Raw genomic sequence first — 21,617 nt, 5'->3', positions numbered from 1 at the left:
CAACACTCGGAAATTACTTACAAATGCATTCGGAAGAGATCATACCTTCAAAAACCTCCTGATTCGCAGCTAAATGGTCATTTCCGGCTGCATTCGATTGCATCAATTATTACACGTATCGCTTAACTGTCTAGCCAGACGTACGAAGAACCAGACACCGTACTTCACATACATATGGTTCCTTTCCTGTCCGGATATCAGCCAGCAATTATCCATCACCTTACCCGAAAGACATCAGTGTCGACCGAATGTAGATTCATGCTTTTGCCAATGAAATGTTCCAAACAGCCTTTCAACAACCATCCACCCCGCTTCCCAAAGTCTGCCAAACGGGATGCGTCCGGTTCGATTGATACCGGACCGAACAGTCCCAACCGACTTCCGTGGGTGACCATTGGCGAAACTTGGCATGAACCAGACACCAGTCCGTCTATGCATCGTTTCGGCAGACAACTAACAAATGAAGTGTTTTGACTCGCACCCGGTGCAGTGTGTCGGTCCGGAACCGATGGCTTTAAAGAGAACGCAACGCACAAACCTTATACTGGCTGGTTCTGCTACAGCCAAAAGTCGGCAAACAATTTGCAGCAAAGCTGCGCTTCAAAGCGGTGTCTGTTTGTGCTGACGACTAAATATAGGTCAGTTCAAGTGGTTCAGTGTTACCCGGTGCGTCGAGCGTCCAGTCTAGCGGACGAACAGATGATTGAATTTTCGTCCCACGTTGATGGGCGCAATGGAACGCCCCAGAAGTGCTCGGTACGGATGGGATTTGTTCGCCGTTTAAACGTCGGATCGAGGTTTTGCTTAACTTGGTCGTTTTGTGTGGAATGTAAATTGAACACGTTTCCCACGGGATGGATGGATTTGGAATCGATCCAATCTTTATGGACGTAAATTCGAACAGCGATTAACCGTCGCTTTATGCACCGTTACGCGATCGAACTGTTCCCTGTAAACGAATCAAAATAACTAATCTTTTCTACACTTGGACAAGGTTTTTTACGAGCATCTTGCCAAGGGCGTCACAAGTAGAGCAAAACGGGTTGAATGAAGATGGTGGAAAAGGTTTTAAAAATTGTCTTACGCCAATAGTTTTAAACAACTGGCAGTGGGAAAACATTTTGGTGCGCTTTCTCAAGTAGGACGCCTTAAGACACGGCAGACGATTCCGGTTTCGGGAGAAGAACATTTTTCCGGACAGGTCAATCCCGCTGACCTGTGGAATGCGTCGGACGGGATGGGTGTTCAGTTTTGGAACATTTTTATGCATTGTCCCGGACGAAGGCAAAAGGAATTTGAGCCTTAGCTTTACCTCTTTGGGGTCGTTGGCCACTAATACTTGTTTTGGTGGGAATTTCGTCAAATGTTTGGAATAATATTACGAAAAGTATCAACTTTACTAGAAACGAGTTTGACTGGAGTTTCATCGATTTTTGTAAAGGAAAGGTTATTGTTTGGTTGTTTTCCATTTCCTAATTTTTATTTTAAGTCCTACCACTGTGAGAGGGTTTGTTCTGTCATTTCTGTTGTTTTAAAGCGAATTTATTGTTTACTTCAAATTACAAGAATGTTTTATTTACATTGGAACAGATCGGATGGGCTCTGATTCTAGATAATTCTTTAATCTTTGTCGTCACAAGAATTAAACAAAGAAAAGGATACATTTAAATTTATTTATATGATTTATAATTTAATTAAAATAAAATTGGCATTTTAAATATTCTGTTTTGGAATTGTTTTTTTTTCAGCCTTGCTCGTTTCTTCACAGTTTCTTAAATTCCCTCTTTTACATCACACACGGCACGCGTCTTGAATTATCTCAAAATTAGGGTGCCTAAGACAAGAAAGAGGGAAAGCATATTGTATAATTTATGCCATGTTCTTCCGAGTGTTCATCGCTGAAAAGGGTTGTAAAAGCAATGCGCATTCTTTTCCCTTCAGTAACACGATACCCGTACTTTTAGGGAAACCCTGTACGGCAGGTAGAAACAATAAATAATATTGTGTACAAGTCAGCAGGTAAAAATTGTACAGGCATTTCCACCTTGGCCTCATTTTTCAATTTTCAAATCCCTTCATTGGAAAACGTGTGTTGAACCGGAAACGCTTAAAACGCTTGCAGTGTGCTACGTATTTGTTGTTTGGGTTGTGAGTGTACTGCGTATTGCATATGTGCAAGGGGCTTAGAAGAAAGTTTGAACTGTGAACAGCTACAAACCGTTTAGTTTTAATTGGAAATGTATCATATGCGGAATTTTTCATCGTCTTCTATATTTTCAAATGCCAAAAAAATTAGTATAGCAATAAAGAAAAGACCGTCCATGAAGAATAAGAAGCAAATATAATGGAGAATATTACTCCTTACTACATCATAACCAATTAGCGAGTAATGTTTCTTCTATTACGAGTAAATAGTAGTAAGTTAAATCAGTAAACAATTAGTTACAATATTGACAATACAGCTGCAAATCGAGTATGATATCCTCAATCGAGTGATCTCACCACAATAACCGTCCGTTTATTTTTACAACCAAACAATGTAGTGACGCCGTTCCGAAACGACCAACCGCAAATTCAATTGTAAAACATCTGACTGCTTTATTTTGAACCGTTCGAAATCCGTTTGCTTAAAATACATAAAATTCCTTGAATTAAAGTCAAGGCAATTAGTGAATTTTAGATTGTTGGGAATACGCTAGAAAATGTGCCGGTGACGCTCGTACAGAACTAGTGACGTTTGCCGCTAGAATTCGTTATATAAAAACAGACTTCATTACATAAGTCGGCGCTTGACGCAGTTTGAGTCAAGATCATCTGTCGATGGATCAAATTTTCGATAATTTACTAGCATGAAACCAGCGTAGAACTAAAATATACATTGCTTGCAGATGATGATGTTCTTCTCGTTTGTAAACCTTGACCATCGGTCACTGTATGTTGATGCAATTATTTTCCCTTGCTGATGATTTGTTCCCTCATGTCATGGTATAAAAATAGGTAAACCACCAATAATTTCTGTTCTTGAAGCATAATTCAAGGCAAGGACAATGTTGTTTGAGTGTAAGAAGTGTGCGATATGGCACAGACTCACGCGTGTACCACTTCCACAAAACGATCGTGATTTATTTTAAGATCGCATCCGATACAACATTAAAAACCCGTCCACTATAATAAGCACGCAGGCATGCGATAAGTGGCCAAATGACAAAAAATTTCGCTTTCGACAGGAAGGGAAAGTAGCGAGAAGGACGCTTGGCAAACATGATGACATTGTACCTGTGTTTGCACATCACTGTAAACGGCGCACCTGTCTTTGGCGAGGGTTTTCCCACTAGACACTAACAGGAAGGTGCGAATACGATTCTCATATTCGGATCTCTTGATACAGTCACAGACTAGACAACGCTGAGCTCCCGTCTAGTATTTCATCGCTCCGTAACATCACTCACCTGTTCACTGAAATGGACACGCTTCCTTCCGTACGGCAGCTCGAACGTTTTCTGCTGAGGAAGTCTCCAAAACGCAGGTCGCTCAAACTGTTGGCGATCGTACTCCATTGCAGCTCAGTTGTATCACTCTTTTTGGCCCACTTGTCTGATGATCGCAGGTGATTGAACGCTTTACGGCGGTGTGTCTGATGGAGACGTGTGTACGTGACGTACTGTCTGCCCACCGTTCAAAGCTTGTCAAACTTGACCTTCCTGAGGATCGCTCCCTCTCTGTGGTCTGGTATGCGTTCCGGAGCACAGGTGTCTTCAGAAATCCGTTCTCAACTTGCTAGTAGCACGATGCCGTTAAACCGGCTCTACACTTTATCCCTGCCGATGCCACTACTGAACAGCGACTGATCCGTATGTCTGGCACAACCGATTAACGACGTTTTTCGCGCCCTTTTTTTTCTCACCGTCCGTCACTGGCCACAAGCCACAAACAGACAAATGCACACAAACACAAAAACCGCACAATCCCCTTGAAGCGTACAATTGTTCTCGCGAGGTGGCCCCAAAAATCGGATGACGATCGACACCCACGTTCTTTCGGGGTACAACTGAGCACGGTTCCTGCTCGCTGCGGCTTCAATGTCGTACTCTATCGGGACGGAGGACTCTTAACCCGGAGCAGTGAGACGGACAGGTTTCGGACGGGGATGCAATTTTCTCAATGGATAGGGGCTGATATGCGCAGGTTTTTCATGATTAAAGGGACGCGTTGAGTCAGCAGTGGCAAACGGGCAGGCCTTGTACTGTCGAGATCATCACGAATCTTGCGTAAACAGTGAGAGTGAGAGTTGGAGCGCAAGAGAGTAAACTACAGAGTTAGAAAATTCTAACCTCAAAACATTGCTCACATGGGTAAATGGATACCGCAACCGTCGGGCAAAGCATCGGGAAAAACTCGGAAAAGCGCCACAAGCAGTGTAAATAAATTCCATTTATTTTAACATTTTCTTGGTCTTGTTTCTGGGGGTATTTTTTGCTCCACCGGGGGCGATCGCACAGGAGGGAAGATTTTTACGACTATCGTCGCCCTATCGGATGACTCCGTGGCGGTTCAGTTTTCCACCGTGATTGATGAGCTTGTGATACGGTGCCAAGCGGATCTCGAGCGTGCAGAAGCGTCTGTTTATGATAAACTATTTGTACATCTGTCAGTGGAAATGTGCTATTAGGTTGGGTTGGTTGGGGGAATGGTTTTAAATTGAATCCAAAAATTCGAGTTCGGGTGTGACATGCGTGTAAATTTGGCTGATGCCGGTGGATGTTTCGTTTGATGATTTATTCGCATATGCATAGTATATTTTAAGGGGAGGAATGTGAAAAGTGATGCACAGCTGAAAAGAAACGAATAGATAAAAGCATCTTTGGCGGAATTTTCTGTAAATAATCCTATAAATCCTATCTAGAAGAGGTCATGAAATACTGTAAATTTCCGGGCTTAATTAAAAAAAAATTGGGTATATCAGAGGATCGATTTTCCGATTGACAGCACCGTTGTCGCTTTACCACCGGGCACTCATGCAGCTCATGCGCTCGGCTAATTGTTGTCCTGGCTTTTTAGAGTCTTTGGATTCAAATTAGAAGTTTCTGAAGCTTTAATTTGCTGAGAAGTACACAATCCACATAAACTCAGTTAAATATTTCTGATATGTCACACGGATGGTCACAATGGAAACTTCGCAAATGCAAACTGTATGACCTTTTAGTTAATGTATTCGGATGTCTTATCTTCTAGTCTAGAGTCTTTCAGACGCTCCCAGAAATGAGATGTACTTGTTTAGTTCTGGATATTCCTTCACTTTGTACCAACCTTAAGTGGTGGTATCGGAAGCAAGAGGAATTCCAAGTTCTGGCAGAAGCTTGATAATGTAAAACCTCACTTGTTTCATCAGGGAAATAGGAATAATCTACTCATAAACATTCATTTTAAATACGCAAAGTCTGAAGCTTTGAATACTTCAGTGTCATGCGATAGTCTATATTCTTATTTGTCTATTTAGTCAGTTTGAGGAACGTGTAGACCAGTTATTCATGAAATTTGATTCGGAGTTTTAAAGAAGTAAATCAAAACATGTTTTGTTTAATTGATAGGTTGTTTTTTTATTTAAATATCATGACTTTACGATTAGGGCAAGTGAGAAGTGAGTGTGCCCTCAGACGATAGGTTCGCCAAGCAGTTGAGTTGTAGCTCACCGGACGATTTCTTAGGAGTTTTCGTGCTTCTTGCAACACGCACAGACTTTCTCTATATCTTCTACCGGCTAGTGAGTGTATCGAATGAGATGATCACTCCCGGAAGAGTATAGCTATTATTTCTCTTCAGTCAGGCAGTTTGACCGTTTGAGAATGAATATGTTCATGAAGGCTCAGAACACAAACGAAGGTATAGTAACCGTATTGTTCGTGGTCGGGTCGTACCCGTATTCTCTAACACAACGTACGAGAGCATAAATTATGTGATAGTGATGGTATTACACTGCACTAGAGATCCACCTGGTTTTTGGGATCGTTTACTGGTACTGCGAGTACTCCTGCGGTCTCGGTCGCTGCTGAGCCTGCTGTTGAGGCTGCTGCTGCTGCACACGGTACGCACCGTTCGACTGGGGCTGACTAGCGAAACGTTCGTGCGCCGACTGTGGGGCGGGCGTCGGGATCTTCACCACGATGTCGGTCGGCTGGCGGCTAACTTCGGCTTTAAAGCCTTCCTTCGGGTCGGCAGTGTAGGTGACGGTACGGATGAAACCATCGGAGTCAACGACGGAGTAGCTGCCCTTGATCACGTTACCGTCACGCTGCTCCTTGCGGTTCTGGTAGTTGGTGAATTCGTCGTCCTTCACGTCGAAACCGAACTGGTAGGAAGGATTGGGCTGGTTTTGCGGAATTGAAAAAAAAAACAATAGAGAACAAACGAAGGAATTTTAGTCAAGAAAAAAGTGATACAACGTGGCGGATACAGCATTATTCGTAACGTCTGCAAGCGGTGTTTTACTTTCACCTTTCAACCCACCGCGGGACCCACATTGGCGACGATCCAATTAACGTCAACCCAGCATCAGCCAAAAGAGAATGGAACGTCAGCGAACGGGAACGAATGTAGTATCCCAATTCCCAGATCCCAAGAGCTTACCCCCGAGGGAGAAGAATCATGTTGGAGTTCATGTTTCACGTGTGTGTGCGCCGTTATGTCACTCGCCAGCGGAGAGAAGGTTCGGGGTCGCCGTTTGCCACAACTGTCACATTAGCGTGCGACCCGAGTGTCCAACACTGGTTGCCGGCACTTTTACCATGCCATTCGGTGCAGTTCGTGCAGTGTACCAGTTTTCTTATGCAATCTGGTGCGACCATGTTGCAGGCACTTTTTCGGAGATTACCCGTACTGGACAGAGCGCGACAAAGCGAAGATTTGCATGCTGGGTCTTGTGTGTCATGTGAAAGTTGATTGATTCATTGCCTGCCGGTTGAGCATTGAAAAGCTGAGCAAGGAAACCCCGCAACAATCTAGGTCCACTTGACTGATAGGTACGACTTATGGTAGCCCATCTGAATACGGAGTACAGAATACCTTGTTGCATCGTAGTACGAAAATCACCATTCGCCAGTGATACAACATGCGTGTCGCAAGAAAATTGTTCATAACTGTAATAATTCCCCCAACAACAATTTTCCTCGCAATAGCCTATGATTAAAACCTTCTCCAGTGGCATAAAATCGAGCAAAAAAAAAAAAAACCCATGCGATTAGCTCACCTTTTTGTGAGCAGTTGGTCCGTTGTTCAACATCTATTCATTCATATATCAAAATACGATCACTTTCGCCGCGCACCGATAATTGGAGCGGCAAAATGGGCGCACGCGTTATTCAACGCATCAACCGACCCATTACGCGAAACGAAAAAATCATCGTGGTTGCACTGTGCACTCGCCTCACTGCTGCATGTATGATTAAATGGATGATGAAAGAAGCCGCGAAAATCGATGCGGTCATCGATCTCACAAACCGGACTGCTGCCGGTGTGCTGCCGAAAATGGGGGAAAAATCGCGATCGAGTTAATGACGATCGTAGCAGCAGCAGCAGCATCCGAAAGCACGAAAGCGTTTCACCGCCGACCCCAAACTCAATGCTCAAAACAGTAGGTCTCGGTCTAGGCCTTGCCTCGGTGGAAACGAATTCCTCCGTAGTGGGGCCAAACCAAACCAGCTCCACCAGTAAACGGAAAAAGCATGCACAGATCAGCGCACAAAACCGGAAAGTGCCTGTTTTGGTGTTCTGGCCGGATGCTGCAGGGGGGCCCGGCCGGGTGTGTTTACATCAGAGCGAATCTGCATAATTGACCGGAACTCGTCAAACTCGATGGGTGATGTCCATTGACATCACAAACCCTCACCCTTGCTCAGCTACAAGTTCAACGTCCACCAGCTGTTCGCTCGGTGGTCGCAAGCGCTGGCAAAAATGGTCAATCCGAAGATAACCTGTTGCTGCGCGAATGGAGATGTTGAGGTAGGATCGCGGCAAAAACAAGGCATGCAATTAACAGAGGAACTCTTCCAGTGAAATACGGAAACTGTTGGGTCTTCACCGTCTTCTTGGTATAGAGGCGTTAAATGTACGCTTTAATGTGCCCCATTACACGATCGTCTGTGCTGACTTTCGCTTTCACGAGCCCACGAATGTCATGTACGAAACGGCCAACTTACGTCATAGTCCTCCTGGTCTTCTTCCAGCTGCTGCTTTTGACCTCCCTGCAGGTACTGTGGTCGGGGCTTGGATACTTTCAGCTGTGGCTGGGGCTGCGGCTGCGGCTGCTGGTACTGCTGCTCTTGGACGTACTGGATCTGGAATAGGGGTGCCGGAGGTAGGGTTCGGGAAATAAGTATCAGACTGAATGAGCAATCAAGCGCCCGCTGGCTTCCTGGATGTTTGGAATGTCTTTTTATGGTCCATTAAAGACCGATCGCGAGACATTGTGAACGGTGTTGCAGGAAATGAAGTTACCGTGATGACAAAGTGCTCACAATTATAATACGAATTTTTAGTTGTGTTTGGCAGAGTTACGGAATGAGTGAGTGAATTTTTTTTTTTTTTTTTGGAAAACATTACCTGCTGAGGCTGGTACTGGGGCTGGTACTGTCTAGCCTGAGGTTGCTGGTACTGAGTACGCTGGACCTGGACATGATAAACAATGACAATGTGAACATTACACTCGAGACAATTCCTTACACAGTCTAGTCTCTTCCGAGGGCACGCATTCCTCACCTGTTCGTGCACATTATCCTTCAGACGGAGCTGCTGGCCCTGCGGTAGGTACTGAGGGATGTGTTGCTGTTCCTGAGCACCCTGCTCGTAGATGGGCGTAGCATCAGCACGGCCCTGTGCCGAGTTCTGAGCTCCGGCAGCCTGAGCGATCTGCTGATAGTACTGGCGCAGATATGCCGGATCGACGGCCTGCTGCGGGTACGCCGACACAAAGCCAACGCACAGTATGGAAGCAACTACGAATGCACGCATGTTGATGCTGATGATGTGGCACTAATACGATACTACACACTGCACACCTTAATCGGTACACTGTTCTGAGAAGCTAGACGAAACGCTAGCAAACAATTCACTTTCACCCTTGCTACACTTGGTTTTCGCTTTCAAACTCGTCCGAACCTACCGACGATGCGACGATCACGATCTACAATGAGCTACAGTTGAACCGAACGATACGGTTTATATATGAAGGTGGTGCGAGCGTACCGGCGTGCAGACCTTACGGTGGGGGCAGCTTCGGCTGGAATTAAGTTTCGCACCGCAGTTTTTGTCTGCGGGCGAAACCGAACCGATGATGACGTTTCGGGTGGATACGATGATGGTAAGAAAATAGTGACGGTGGGCGGGCGGGAGTCAACTGTTGGAGAGTCCATTGCACTAGGACCCTTGATATGGATGGTTCGTAGGCTCGTTGAAAATGGTCATTCACGCAAGCGACCTGAAAGTTTTGTATCCCGATTGCAACTCCTGGAATTGCTCCTCAAAGTATGCATTTTGATGACAGTAAAGTATTCTGGATCTTCAAGTTAAGTTGTAAAAGAACAACTAGACATAAAAACAAAGGTAAAAGAAACAAGGTGACATTCGAAAAGGAAGGCTCACACTGCAAATAATCACGATCGTCGAAGAATTAACCTCCAAAACTGGACACAGTGTCTCAGCAACATACACGCATGAATCTCAAAAAATCCACCTTCGGGTGTGGCCGTCGTTGCGGTAGCCTTTATCAATTAGTCATCTGATTGGCACACGGCACTGCTTGTCGGAATGAGAACTCACATCACCCATTTAAAAACGGGTAAGGTCACGCAGAAAAGTCCAACCCATCCATGCTTGTTCTAGCCGTCATGTCATGTGCTCTATGGCCGGTCCCGTCACTTTAGAAACAATCTATGTAGAAGCTAGGTGACGCAGAGCAGATACCAGACGCCGCTGGGCGTCGATTGGTTTACTTTCGAACAGGTCTCGCGGATCTCTATCGTAGTTTCGTTTCGCGAAAGGGAAACGCTGGCCTACCGTTTGATACTGTCTGGGAGGTACGGGGTTGCACGGCCCAGAAGACTCCAAGATGCCCGTTTGTTGGGTGTGTGTGACATTTATGAGAAAAATAAAAAAGGAACGCGTTAAACCTACAGCCACGCACAACACGATTACGGTGTAGGAGAGAGCCAAAGGTTTGTACGGGACACGGTGGTGCTTGATCTACTTACTTGCGTACCAAATTTTCTTAAGAACTGGTTTCTTATTACATAAAAATTGAAACTATCCTAAAGGTGTTTAGACTGCACAGTTATGAAGGAGGTACCAACGAATGTTTGCTAACAGAAAATACGTGACAGCATTTGTCACGTGCTATTTAGGGCTGTTTAAATTCCAAGCAACGAGATGTATGTTACCAACTGGCACAATATTTTCGTCCAGTTTCCAATACTTTACTCAGTAATAAATCAAATGCGAAATATTGTGTGTGTTAACGACATAGAAAATAATGTACATTTGTACTAAGAAGTGGCTTATTTTGAATTATTTTCCTCCAAGTTTCTTTCTTAATTGTAAAATAATAAATTGATTTAAATGCTTCTTTTTAAAGTAATGACTTACTCTTCTTTTTTCAAATTATTTTTTTCTTCTTTACTTTCTTTCCTTAATACATTTGTCTGTATTTATTTTCTGTTCTTTCTTTATTTTTAGTAGGGTGGCCTGGCCGTATTGAACTTCCCTTTTCTTTAGTTTTTATCTAATGTTCTTATTTTTCTTTTTTCTTTTATTTTTCATTTCAAATAATCGCTTTACTTCATTCATTCATTTCTTCAGTTTTCTTGAGTTTATATTAGATTTATTCCTTTGTGACCCATGTTATCCTTGCATAATGCTTGTACTTATCAGTAAATCAATCAATAAATAATGTCAACTAACTGAGTCTACGCACTGTTAGTAATCATGTAGATAATAGATAGGCTTTCTTGTCCGATTTATTGCATCTTTTGATCAGTTTTGCTTGACACAATTACAGTCTTTCGCTGTTCCCTTTCAGTGCCTTCGGGAACGTGTTTTGCACTCCCACAACGCTCCAATTGGAGCAAACGCTACGTAACCATCGCTTTGCCTTGGTCCGGACGCCACATTGGCTGAACTTTCGATTCAAGGACACCCTAACAGTTAACGCAGGGACCAGTTCGATTGCATTTCTTTCCTTTCTACCAACCGATCCAACAACTCGGCCCGCCAATATCAGCGCCGCGCACCGGCCGACCGACGGTTGTCATTATTTTCTTTTCCACTTACGCTTCCTCTGGCGCTCTTGGCAGACAGTTCCCGGGAGGCCCCGATTTTTTTTTCAAGATCTTGCGCTTGCGTTTACATAAGTGTCCGCCATCACGTCGACCAGGATCGTGAAGCGCTAAGAAAACAATCTTAACGGAGCTCGCGGACGTTCGGCGATCCGATGTCATGCGGCAGGCTGCAACGGAAGGCTTTTTGGCGAATTTGCCCTTCTCACTGTACCCTGGCTGATGCTGGCGAGCGTTTGCAACAATTCGTGCAAATGTCAGTGCTGTCGGGCAGGAGGTACTAGCTTGGAGGCGGAACGTGGAATCGCGAAGATCGCACCCCCGATCGGGTTAAGATACGATCCACGATCGCCCAGTTGCACCATCGGGAGCGACGCTGATGGATGGATTTAGCTGTTTGTGTGTACTTTGGGTTCGATGATGGCAAGCCTCTGAGATCGAGCCCGTGAAACACTTCTCAAGACATTATCATCTAAATACACCCACCCAACCCCCGTGTACCGTGTGCCACCCGGGTCGGTCGGTCTTGTTTTGGGCAAGCGCTAATTATGTTGTTACACCGATCAATCGATCGACCCGGATTTTTCGCTCTCAAGCCGTTTGGCTGCCTGTTCGGTGGTTGCGGCGAGACACCTTCACCGGTGACCTACATGGCGCGGGTGCAAAACCCGTGCAAAGTCACTCCTTCATGCTTTGACACACTCAGTGGGCTCAGGCGTTTCGGTACGGTATGGGGATGATCTGCTGTTTAATATTATTGGTTCATCTTCGAGTGGAGTATTGGTTTATTGAAAAATGGTGTGCCACGAATTGAGTGTTATTGTTTTTCCTGCTAGGGGGGCCGGGTGGTTCTCGACGAGGAGGTACTAGATCGATGGAACTTGTGGGCACTCGTTGTAAGTAGTGTGAAGTTTGCTTAATTAGCAATGTTCAGCGTTGTTTAAGTAAGCTGTACGATATGCAGCAATGGTATTGATTTATAGCAAGAAAGTAAAACGATCGATCAGAGCGTTTAGCGAACGGTATAGCTTTCTCAAGTGCAATGATATAAAGTTACACTAGATGCTTGCTTTGGGGGTGGCCCGGTGTTATAGGTGACAGTATCGCTGGCAGCACCGTGGTTCAAACCCCATTGTGATCGTTCCTCTGTAGTAAGGTCAGACTATCCTACTACGTGGTGTACAAACAAGATTAGTAAGCCATTCCATGGTCAGCATGAACTGGCATGTCGTTAAACCAAAAAGAAGACGATATTTGCATGAAATTTATTGTTATACTTTGAGCATGCACTTTTACTATTAGTTTGCCTAGAATATTGCAACGCTTACCACGCTATTTCATTTGTTCTTTTTATGAATAGAGTAGTTATTTGTTTTCTTTTCATTTCTAGTTTTTTGTTTTTTGTTTTTGATTTGGGTTTTTCAATATGTTGTGCTATTTGTGATACAAATTGAAGAAGAATTGTTGAGTTGAAGCCAGTGAGCTAGAGATACACATTTATTTGTTTTAGATGAGTTTCATTATACTTTATTAAATCTTAGTGTTTGTATTATGATTTTCAATTTTCTAATGTGTTTCTCACTTGAGTTTATGTGTTCTATTTTTATGTTTTTGTGAACCCTTTTTTAGCATCAAATTATTTTTTTTCTTTTTCCGACAATTTGGCTTTAAATTAAATTTTAGGGTTGTAACTTGTTAGATGTTACAATTCTGTAATCAACAATTGTGTACAATATTGATTTTTTCATTTTTGTGTTAATTTCTTTGCTCTGTGTTTGTGGTTTTTTTTAATGTGAGTGTGTAAACAAAACAGGTTTTTATAGTTTATTTCTTTTATTTAGTTTTTCTCTGTGTCTTCGATTTAAATAAGTTGGTTTAGCAAATTGTTTGATTTTCGTAATTTTTATTTTAATTTCCTTGTTTAGTTATTGAAAGACTAACTCATCGCACTTTTTTTAATTAAGTTTTTAAATGTTTTTACTTGCTGCAGTTATATCAGGAAATGTGTGTGTTTGAGAAATTTTCAATTCAAATTCATTTTATTTATTTTATTGATGCCGTATTTACAGTTCATAAATCCAGTCCCATTTTATAATTAATAAATGTTCTTTATTGCATTTTTAAAACCAAAACTTTTCCTTTCCTAGTTTCATTATTATTTTTTTATCGTTCAAATTTAAATTTCAAAAGTACATTTTGCGCATCATTTGTAATACTACTGCTCATTGCCGTATTATCAAAGATTGCGGAAATATAATGCTTAAAATAATTAAAACTGCAAAACAATTTATGTAGGGCTACTTGGCTTATTAGTCTACCTGCTTACAGTTAGTTCTATGTACTGATTTCGAATGTTTTGGAATGGTAAAACATGTGATACACATCACAATACCGAAGGAATAATGTATTTTCTAATACTGAAATCGACATTCAAATGCACCAGAGCGTTACGTGCAGCTCAGTTACGTTAAATTAATGAATGAATATTTTATTATGCCTTTGTTTACATTACAAATGGCCAGCGAGCTAGCAACATGTTGTTGCAAAGAGTGATGAAGACACATTTTACTACTGATAGGAATGGCGAATTCATTAAATTTAATTAACTACTAAAATCGTGCAGTTGCTGCATGTTCCAAAGATCAGTTAGACCACAATGCTGTCAGTATGGAATTGTGAGTAAGGTTTAATAAGCTGTTAATAAATAACTTACAATGATTGAACCTGAATTCTAGAGCATGTCTTCGGAAGGGTAGATTATTTAATCTTTAGAAAACACGCTCTGAAACTGTTTTTTTTTATCGCAATACTCATTCGTCTTCTGCTCTTCTATTACTCTCGTGCAAGAAGCTTGCAACCATCAACCATTTGTAATCGATTGCTCAGAAAAAGTGCTCCAAAAAGCATAGATCGTTTCATATTTCCTCTTTCGTCCACAGTTCCAACTGGGTCTCACATATCACACTGGGTGCAACTGCGTTTTGTTTTCGCTTTTCACAAATCATCGCGCAATCGTAATTAGAAGCAGACTCGCTACACCGAATGACTGACTGACACAGCCACGCACACAGAGAGTCACATAGATGTGGTCCAATGTGGCGACCGCAAACGAGCTAATTACTCTCGATCTCGATCGCTCGCGATAGTGCCGATCCCACAACAGTTTCCATCGCTAACGGTGCGCGGTACCATTGGCCAATGAAAAAAGCTCCCCAAAGTGCTTGAGCTCAGTTTCCCACACACGTGTTCATATGGGTTTGATGTGAGAGAGGGTTTTGGATCGAAGATTGTATTGTCTTATCTTGGTTTGGGTGTTTGTACGGTGGGAGTAATCTAGAACAGGCTTTCGTAAAGCGTTTCCACACGTGCGAGTGCCGCACGATTGATGAACCAACCAGATTGAGTGGGTCTGTCCAGTGTCAGCTTTCTTGTGGTCACTGTCGACGTCTTCAGTGAGTGATCGGTAATGCTACTGTGTGTGGCGTCTTTGCGCTTACGAGCATCATTTGAACATATGATCCAGCGAGCATCATCGGTCGTGTTGTACTAGCCGATTTCGTAGTGCGTCGATTCGCTAGACTGACTCGGTTCTTAAACGCGTTTGCGTTACTAGACGTCTGAAGTCGGTGTACAGTCTAGGTATACTAGTTTTTCGGTGTTGGCTTTCGAACCGGTTCTTCGGCGCTCTACGCACTCGTACTGGTATCACGTGTTACACTGCTTTTCGTGCACGATCGGTTTCGGGCACCCGGTTCTATGTAAGTTGACGTACTGTGTTGGGCTTTCGCGAGGCCCCAGACCATAGGGATGGGAATTTCTTTTTCCCTCACCGTTGCACGTGTGGCTGCAGTTGTCGGTTGCCGTCTCTAGTACAGGGCTGATGACATAATAATAAAGCAAGTAGCAAAAAAGTGAAGTAAAAAAAATCTACCATACGAGCTCCCTTCGCCGCATGCAACCCTCGCGCAGGGGGGGGAGGGTGAAATAATAACGAGACGATGTACGAAAAAATGGAAAACAAAATATAACCAAAACAGCAAACCGTTCAATTTCGCGTGCCGCATGTGACGTGGTGGTTCTGCTCTTTTTTTTTTTTTGGGGCTCCCTTTTGAAAATTGCGTTACTCCATACGGCTTGAGCTTCGATTCGTAAATGATCGGTGAAGGGTAGCGTTGGGTTGCGTCGGGAGAGTCGCGAAGTGGGGTCGGTTCTTCGGGGTATTGGTGTGTGAAATGTAATATTATATCCAATTTCAGCGTGTTGGTCTGTTTGGTTTGCCGCCGGCTGTTATACGACTAATGATGCTCTGATCCTGATCCATGTAACGAACGGTGTGCCGGTTGCAGAGCAGAAACCAAAATTCATTCATGAGCTTACGTAAAAGCGGTGGCTTATTACAGTTTTATTTACTGTTACAAGGGAGGAAGAAATTTATTTGAAGAAGTACGAAGGTATTTTAATAATTTTATTGAATGCAGGTTGAGCTGAAGGCATAAGAGGTTTATTTTAACCCCTTTTTGAACTTTAACGTTCAATTTCGTAAAGTTCAATGAACAGATCTAGATATCTTGCTTTTTTAAGACTTTTCTTATGTATATTACGATTCTTCTTGTACTTAGAGGACGTTTGAATCACTGGATGAAATATTTCTCCTAGAAACCCTTACAACAGCAATCCAACTGTCAGGCCGATCATTCCTCATCATGTCGCATTTTCCATTGGCAAACTCCGATCACAATCCTCGTCACCTCAATCATTGCTCTTTGCCATATTTATTTGCCAAATAAATCATCCGCACTCGTACCCGTACTTTATAAGCTTTACAGCGCTTCAAACGGCTTCGGTCGGCCGAAGAACGTTAAGCCGGGTCTATTCTTTTGCGCCTGGACCTGGACCCGAACGAAAGGGCATCACAAATCGGCCCCCGCCACAAACAAACACCCCATGGCACGGATGAAATGGATTCGCGTGCTCAAGACCTGCTCTTGACATTTATGCTATGTTTTGTGAGGTTGATTTTTATTGCACCGTCGCCTCTCGCCAAACCCTGCTCTGGCCTTAATCTGTAATCTCTGCGCATTTGTGTTAGCGTTTGTGCGCTGGATGATGGTCGGGTTGGATGTGATTCAGGTCCCAGTAATGCTCTCCGAAGCCACCCTTCTTGTCGGCCCACTTGACCTGTGCGTTTCCAACAGATGCGATTTTGCGGAGGAAAGAAATGGAATGTCATTATTACCGCATATTAGACTAATTTGGTGGATGAGTGCAAAATAATGAGTACTTTTTTCTGAAACACCCCAATACCGTGCGAGCCGCGTTCGAGCTGTTCTAGGTAGTGCTGATCGTTGCCACGCCGTGCGCCGGCCGCGTATGAGCCGTCACCAAATATCTCAGCGTATCTACAATTATGAATTGGGAAGCATAGACATGCACAGTGTTAGGTGGTTGTTAGTGGAAAATTTTAGAAAAAGTCGGCGTCGTTAGATTTATGATAGAGGTATCTAGTTGATATCGCATATACGCCAAAAACAGCTTAGATAACACTTCAATCACAGCTTATTTCTGTAAAACTACAAATCAAATACTCCGTGATGAAGTAGTGATGCTCAAGATGGAAACTGCTGAAGAATAAGGAAACAATCTACATTGCACAAATAGACTATTTTTCACTATTTAGCATTACTACTCCGTTTCTAGTTCTCTAGTTTTCTCAAAGACGTAATAACCTTTTAATAGTCTTAGGTATTTTAATATTCATTCTTGAATAAGTTTCAGTAATTTTAATTGTAAGGAATAGATTCTTGTGGTTTAAGGGAAAAGTATATAAAACTGGATAATATAATACGGATTTAAAGTGAAACAAATACGATCTGGCCGTCCTATATGAATAAAAATAGTTAAAGAAACAATTAATATAATATAGGGAAAATTTTAACATTGCATACATTAGACGAGATTGTATAAGAAGGTGTAGGAAACTAGCTATAATTATAAACACAGACATAACATTTAAAAAAAATCAATAAACAATTGTTAATGAGTTATCAAAGGAAAAGAAATACAGAAGTGCACAACGTAATATAAAATAATAGTGAAAAAGTAACTAAGACATACAAAAAGAGAAAAAAACATGCAAAAAAACTATTAAAGAACTCATTCAATAGGGAAAACTTATTTACTTTTCCTTGATGTCTATGGTTCTGATGATCTTGCCGTTCGTAGCGCTCTTCCCAGCCATTATTCGATTCGAACAAGTGGCCAAACTCTAGCTCCAAAGGTGATTTTTGGAATTGAAACGTATCTCTTCGATGGTAGGATAAGAGTTGTTAGCTAAACGATAAGTGAAAAAGATTCTTCCACTACAGCATTTTACTTACTGAAAATATTGATCATCCTTTGAAGTTTCCGCCTGTCCATCGTTTGCTCGCCCACTCGGTACCGCGTCCGACCGTTCGTACGCAAATACTTGTGGATCCGACTCTTCGTACCGCCGCTGCCCATCGGCCCTCGGTTCGTGTGCCGTTCTCGTTCTTCGTCTGATCGGCCGCTTTGCCTTGATCCGATTGCCCCGATCGATGTCGAATATTTCCACATCGTCCCGTACGTACCTCGGAGCACCCGTACCGGCTTGGCGAATTTTCATATAATTGTACTCATGATCGGTTTGCGCATCGACCACGCGCATCGGATCGATTGCGTGGTGTGTTTGGTGGCGTGTTGCTTTGCCATGGTACTTCCGCTTTCGTTTCGCTTTCAAACAACAATCATCACCATTACCCTCGTCGTGTTGGGTGTGCTGTTTTTGCTGCTGACTGCGCTTCTTCTCGCCAACGCCACTCGGTTGGGTTTCTTCGTACTCCATAAAGTTGCCCGTGTCCACGTGCAACCGTCTTCGGTTGTATTCTTCGACCGGATCCTCACCTTTGACGTAGCTCGGATAGTAGTAGACAGTGTTCAGCTCGGCCTGTGACGGTGGACCGATCAGTTCGACGTCGCGCAAATAACTTCCGGTGACGTACTTTCCCACCGGGAGACTGCACGCCAGTGCGTACAGGACGAGGCAGGACGGTAAGATTGGACGTGCGGGCGGCATGCTGACTGTGTGGGGTTTTGCAGCGTTAGCAGCAGACACAAATCACACTAGCGGGCACCAAACTTCGTAGCACAGGAACACTTGTTCCCGGTGGTGAACGACAATCCATACTGGCCGGTGCAGTGTATATGCAAATGATTTTTATATGACAAACTCAGTTAAACGTGACCGGGGTAAATTCGATTTGCAATTGTTTTGTCCCGAGCTGGAACTCTTTGGCCTGTGGCTTGTGCGAAGTGGAGCAGAAAAGTGTAACAAATCTAAGCATTGAAAGTCGAGTGTTATGATACGGGGCAGTCACTTTGCATGCGGTTAATGTGACGAAGAAATTTCACTCACTTTACTAATCAAGCGAAGGAGCGGTGGCGATTGTATAAGAGGTGACCGGGAAAAGAAAGATATTTTTATTTATTATTTGTCCTCTGTAATAAAGGCTTTCTAACGGTCTAATAGCAAGGGTTCGTCCTGAGACGTTTAATACATTCTTGCAAAGTTTTTTATTATGGGAATTTTTAATATTAAGACTTCTTCATGACTTAGCAACATTTTAAGGTCACGCTGACCATGGAATGGGTTACTAACTAGACTGCCTATAAACACGTAGTAGGATAGGCAGTCCTCAACTACAGGAGGACGGTCCGAATAAGATTTGAACCCCTGTCCTGCCATGAGAAGACCGGCGCCTCTATCGCCTTTACGCCTTTACTCTTGGCTTTACGACCTCTAAGGTCACGCCAGCCATCGAATGACTTAATAGACTCTTTTCAATACCACGTATTTCGATAGTCAATCCTCACTACGGGGAGACAGTCCAGATGGGATATGAACCCCAGTCATACCGTATGAAGACCGGCGTCGTTGTCGCCTGTCGTCAGCCAAAAAGCAGAAAACAACGGAATAGTATTACTAGTAAAAGTCTCCACAAGCTACCCAACCCAAATATGCTCCCGTTCTGATGATAAATAGGAAATATGTTCGCCAGTTAGAAGAACACAACTCAAAACTTTAAGAAGATAACTAAAGCAATAAACAACACTAATGAATAAAGAATTAATTTTAATTATTATCAATTCTAACATTCAAAGTACTATTGCAGGTTATGCTTCTGATGAATTATTAATTGGTTTTTAAAGCCTAAATAAACTGTGCCAAATTCTCCATCCAGCCGGTGTGGTAAGATAGACCATCACACGGAAATGGTTACGTTCACTTCTTCAGTTCACGTGTCAGTTCCATCATTAGTCAGCTAAGCCAACTATTTTCCGTTACGTTTTACAGCAGCAAAAAAAAAACAAGCAAATCATCGCTTGTCGGCATCTTTTTCCACCGGCTAAATCTGTTTCAATTTCATTGCATTGTTTTTATACAAACTGGCTAGCCCCCAAACGAGAAGAAAAACGAAAACTGCATCAAAGCAAACCCCAGCCCCACTTTGCTCACCGATTCATCACTGTCAATATTCATCCCAGCGTGCTGTGCATCCGTTATTTCGGTTTTCATGTGTTTTCCCCCTTCAATTTCCGTTTGATTCTGTTTTTGTTTTGCACTCTTATCTGCGGTACGAGTGGTTAGGTGTTACTTTCATTATTTTTCTTAATTTTTACGTTACGATTTAATGTGTTGCGCTTCCGGTTCCGAAATAGAAAACCAGCAAACCCAGCGGTTGTGATGGGCGGTTTGAGGTGCGGTAACAGCTAACAGCGTCTATCAGACCGCTGTTCAATCAACCACTAACAGATGAAAGAAAAATCGATCATTAATCAGTCGAGCAGGAGAAAGAGAACGAGTGAAGCAGAAAATCAATATCGAGAAAAATGGGGAAAAGCTGTGCAAAATTTTGACTCACGAAAGAAGCAAAGAAGTAAGCAGATAAAGGAATAAATAAAATAACATACCGGAACCGGAACGATAGAAAGAAGCAAAACAAAAGTGCAACAAATGACAGGTGCAAAGCAAAGCCGGTAAAACACCAACATCAGCATCTATAAATAATCCAGCCGACCCGTCAAGTGTCTTCTGATTGTGATCGGTTGTCAACGAAGGTGGAGCGTGCTTCGACCAGCTAAAATCACTATGACACGATCGGTGTACCATTGGTTTGCATTGGCTTCAGTTTTCCTATTGCTGCTGCTTCAACAGACGGTTGGTGAACTGCAACGAAATGCAGGAGCGAAACCGATCGTTGACACAGGTAGATATCAAGCAATTTTGCTTCCGCCTGTCCGCACACATTAATAAATCTCTATAACCCACCTTTGACAGTACGGGGTGGATCTTCAACGTCCCAATCGGTTTCACCGGCCGGTGATCGCACGTCCCGGGTACGGGCACAATTGGCCGGTGGGTTCATCGACGATGCAGCGGTGCATCAAAACGGAGCCGCTCAACGGCACGCTTACAACCACGTCACCGGTCAGCAGCGGACGAACGGTGCCGGAAGTGGACGGAAGATGGCCGTCCATGGTACGAGCGGACCGATACACACTTACATAAAGACGGACAAAAATGCCAACTTTAAGTGGGGTGTACGGCACTTTGTGGGGGCAAAGTATGCTCGCTGATGCGAACTAATGGGCGAACCGGGGGAGAGAACAGCTGATGGGTAGCTAAAAGGGCTAATTTTATGTTTTTAGTTTAGGAAGAAAAAAAATGGTGTAATTTCAATCTTATTTTATTGGAGTACGAGTATGTAATAAAATAATGAGCTGATTTAGTTCCGCTGTTTAGATTACATACTAGAGAACAACTTCAATAAATCGATTGGAAATTGTAGCTTTCTCATTGTCGTGTGATTAGCGATTTTTCGATGTACCATTAAGTCTTTATTATAATCGTTACTAATATTAAGGAAATGGTGCGTAAACAAATAATGATTGCGCATACTTTGGAAAATGTACCAGAAGAATAACAGGCTTTCACAAAGCACGAAACATGGTTCATATTTTTATATTTTTACACGCTGCTAGATTTTTTACCCATTAAACTCCATTAATTATGTTCTTCTCTGAGTCTGATAACCAATCATCTCAAATTTACTTCGTTGTGGTTGAAGTAAGATTATTTATTTCTTTTATTTATTATTAAGTATGACGGCACGTCGCCGGATTGTCAACACCATATGAGCTAACTGAAACAACATTACTAATAAGTCATTTCCTCCTTATTATTTGCCTTATCTCGAACATGCTCGGTTGGTTACAATT

At 42.9% G+C, this 21,617-nt stretch overlaps 5 protein-coding genes across 5 annotated transcripts in view; 2 read left to right on the top strand and 3 right to left on the bottom strand.

The window, feature by feature from the left end:
* LOC126562338 (PDZ and LIM domain protein 3) overlaps positions 1 to 21,617 on the bottom strand; it is a 427,281-nt gene that overhangs the window by 30,913 nt on the left and 374,751 nt on the right. The window contains exon 2 of the mRNA XM_050218809.1: positions 3,450 to 3,577. Coding sequence (XP_050074766.1) covers positions 3,450 to 3,557 — 108 coding nt within the window. The 5' untranslated portion in view covers positions 3,558 to 3,577. The remainder of the gene's footprint in view (positions 1 to 3,449; positions 3,578 to 21,617) is intronic.
* Positions 1 to 21,617, top strand: part of LOC126562617 (peroxisomal targeting signal 2 receptor) — a 491,929-nt gene that overhangs the window by 444,128 nt on the left and 26,184 nt on the right. The window lies entirely within an intron of this gene.
* LOC126562800 (putative uncharacterized protein DDB_G0294196) lies at positions 6,008 to 9,003 on the bottom strand. Its single transcript, XM_050219383.1, has 4 exons — positions 8,752 to 9,003; positions 8,596 to 8,661; positions 8,193 to 8,330; positions 6,008 to 6,364 (listed from the first exon to the last, which is right to left on the bottom strand). The coding sequence occupies exons 1-4, from the start codon at positions 9,001 to 9,003 to the stop codon at positions 6,008 to 6,010; spliced, it is 813 nt and encodes a 270-aa protein (XP_050075340.1).
* Positions 16,564 to 18,414, bottom strand: LOC126562764 (uncharacterized). The gene is made up of 2 exons (XM_050219345.1): positions 17,699 to 18,414; positions 16,564 to 16,720 (listed from the first exon to the last, which is right to left on the bottom strand). The coding sequence occupies exons 1-2, from the start codon at positions 18,412 to 18,414 to the stop codon at positions 16,564 to 16,566; spliced, it is 873 nt and encodes a 290-aa protein (XP_050075302.1).
* On the top strand, positions 20,488 to 20,975 carry LOC126563288 (uncharacterized). The gene is made up of 2 exons (XM_050219918.1): positions 20,488 to 20,605; positions 20,677 to 20,975. Exons 1-2 carry the CDS (start codon positions 20,488 to 20,490, stop codon positions 20,973 to 20,975), a joined length of 417 nt encoding a protein of 138 aa, XP_050075875.1.

The sequence above is a fragment of the Anopheles maculipalpis genome, chromosome 3RL (assembly GCF_943734695.1).
Source record: "Anopheles maculipalpis chromosome 3RL, idAnoMacuDA_375_x, whole genome shotgun sequence".
NCBI classification, from domain to species: Eukaryota; Metazoa; Arthropoda; class Insecta; order Diptera; family Culicidae; genus Anopheles; species Anopheles maculipalpis.
The sequence above is the reverse complement of the archived record's forward strand: the minus strand, read 5'-3'. Positions and strand labels throughout refer to the sequence as shown.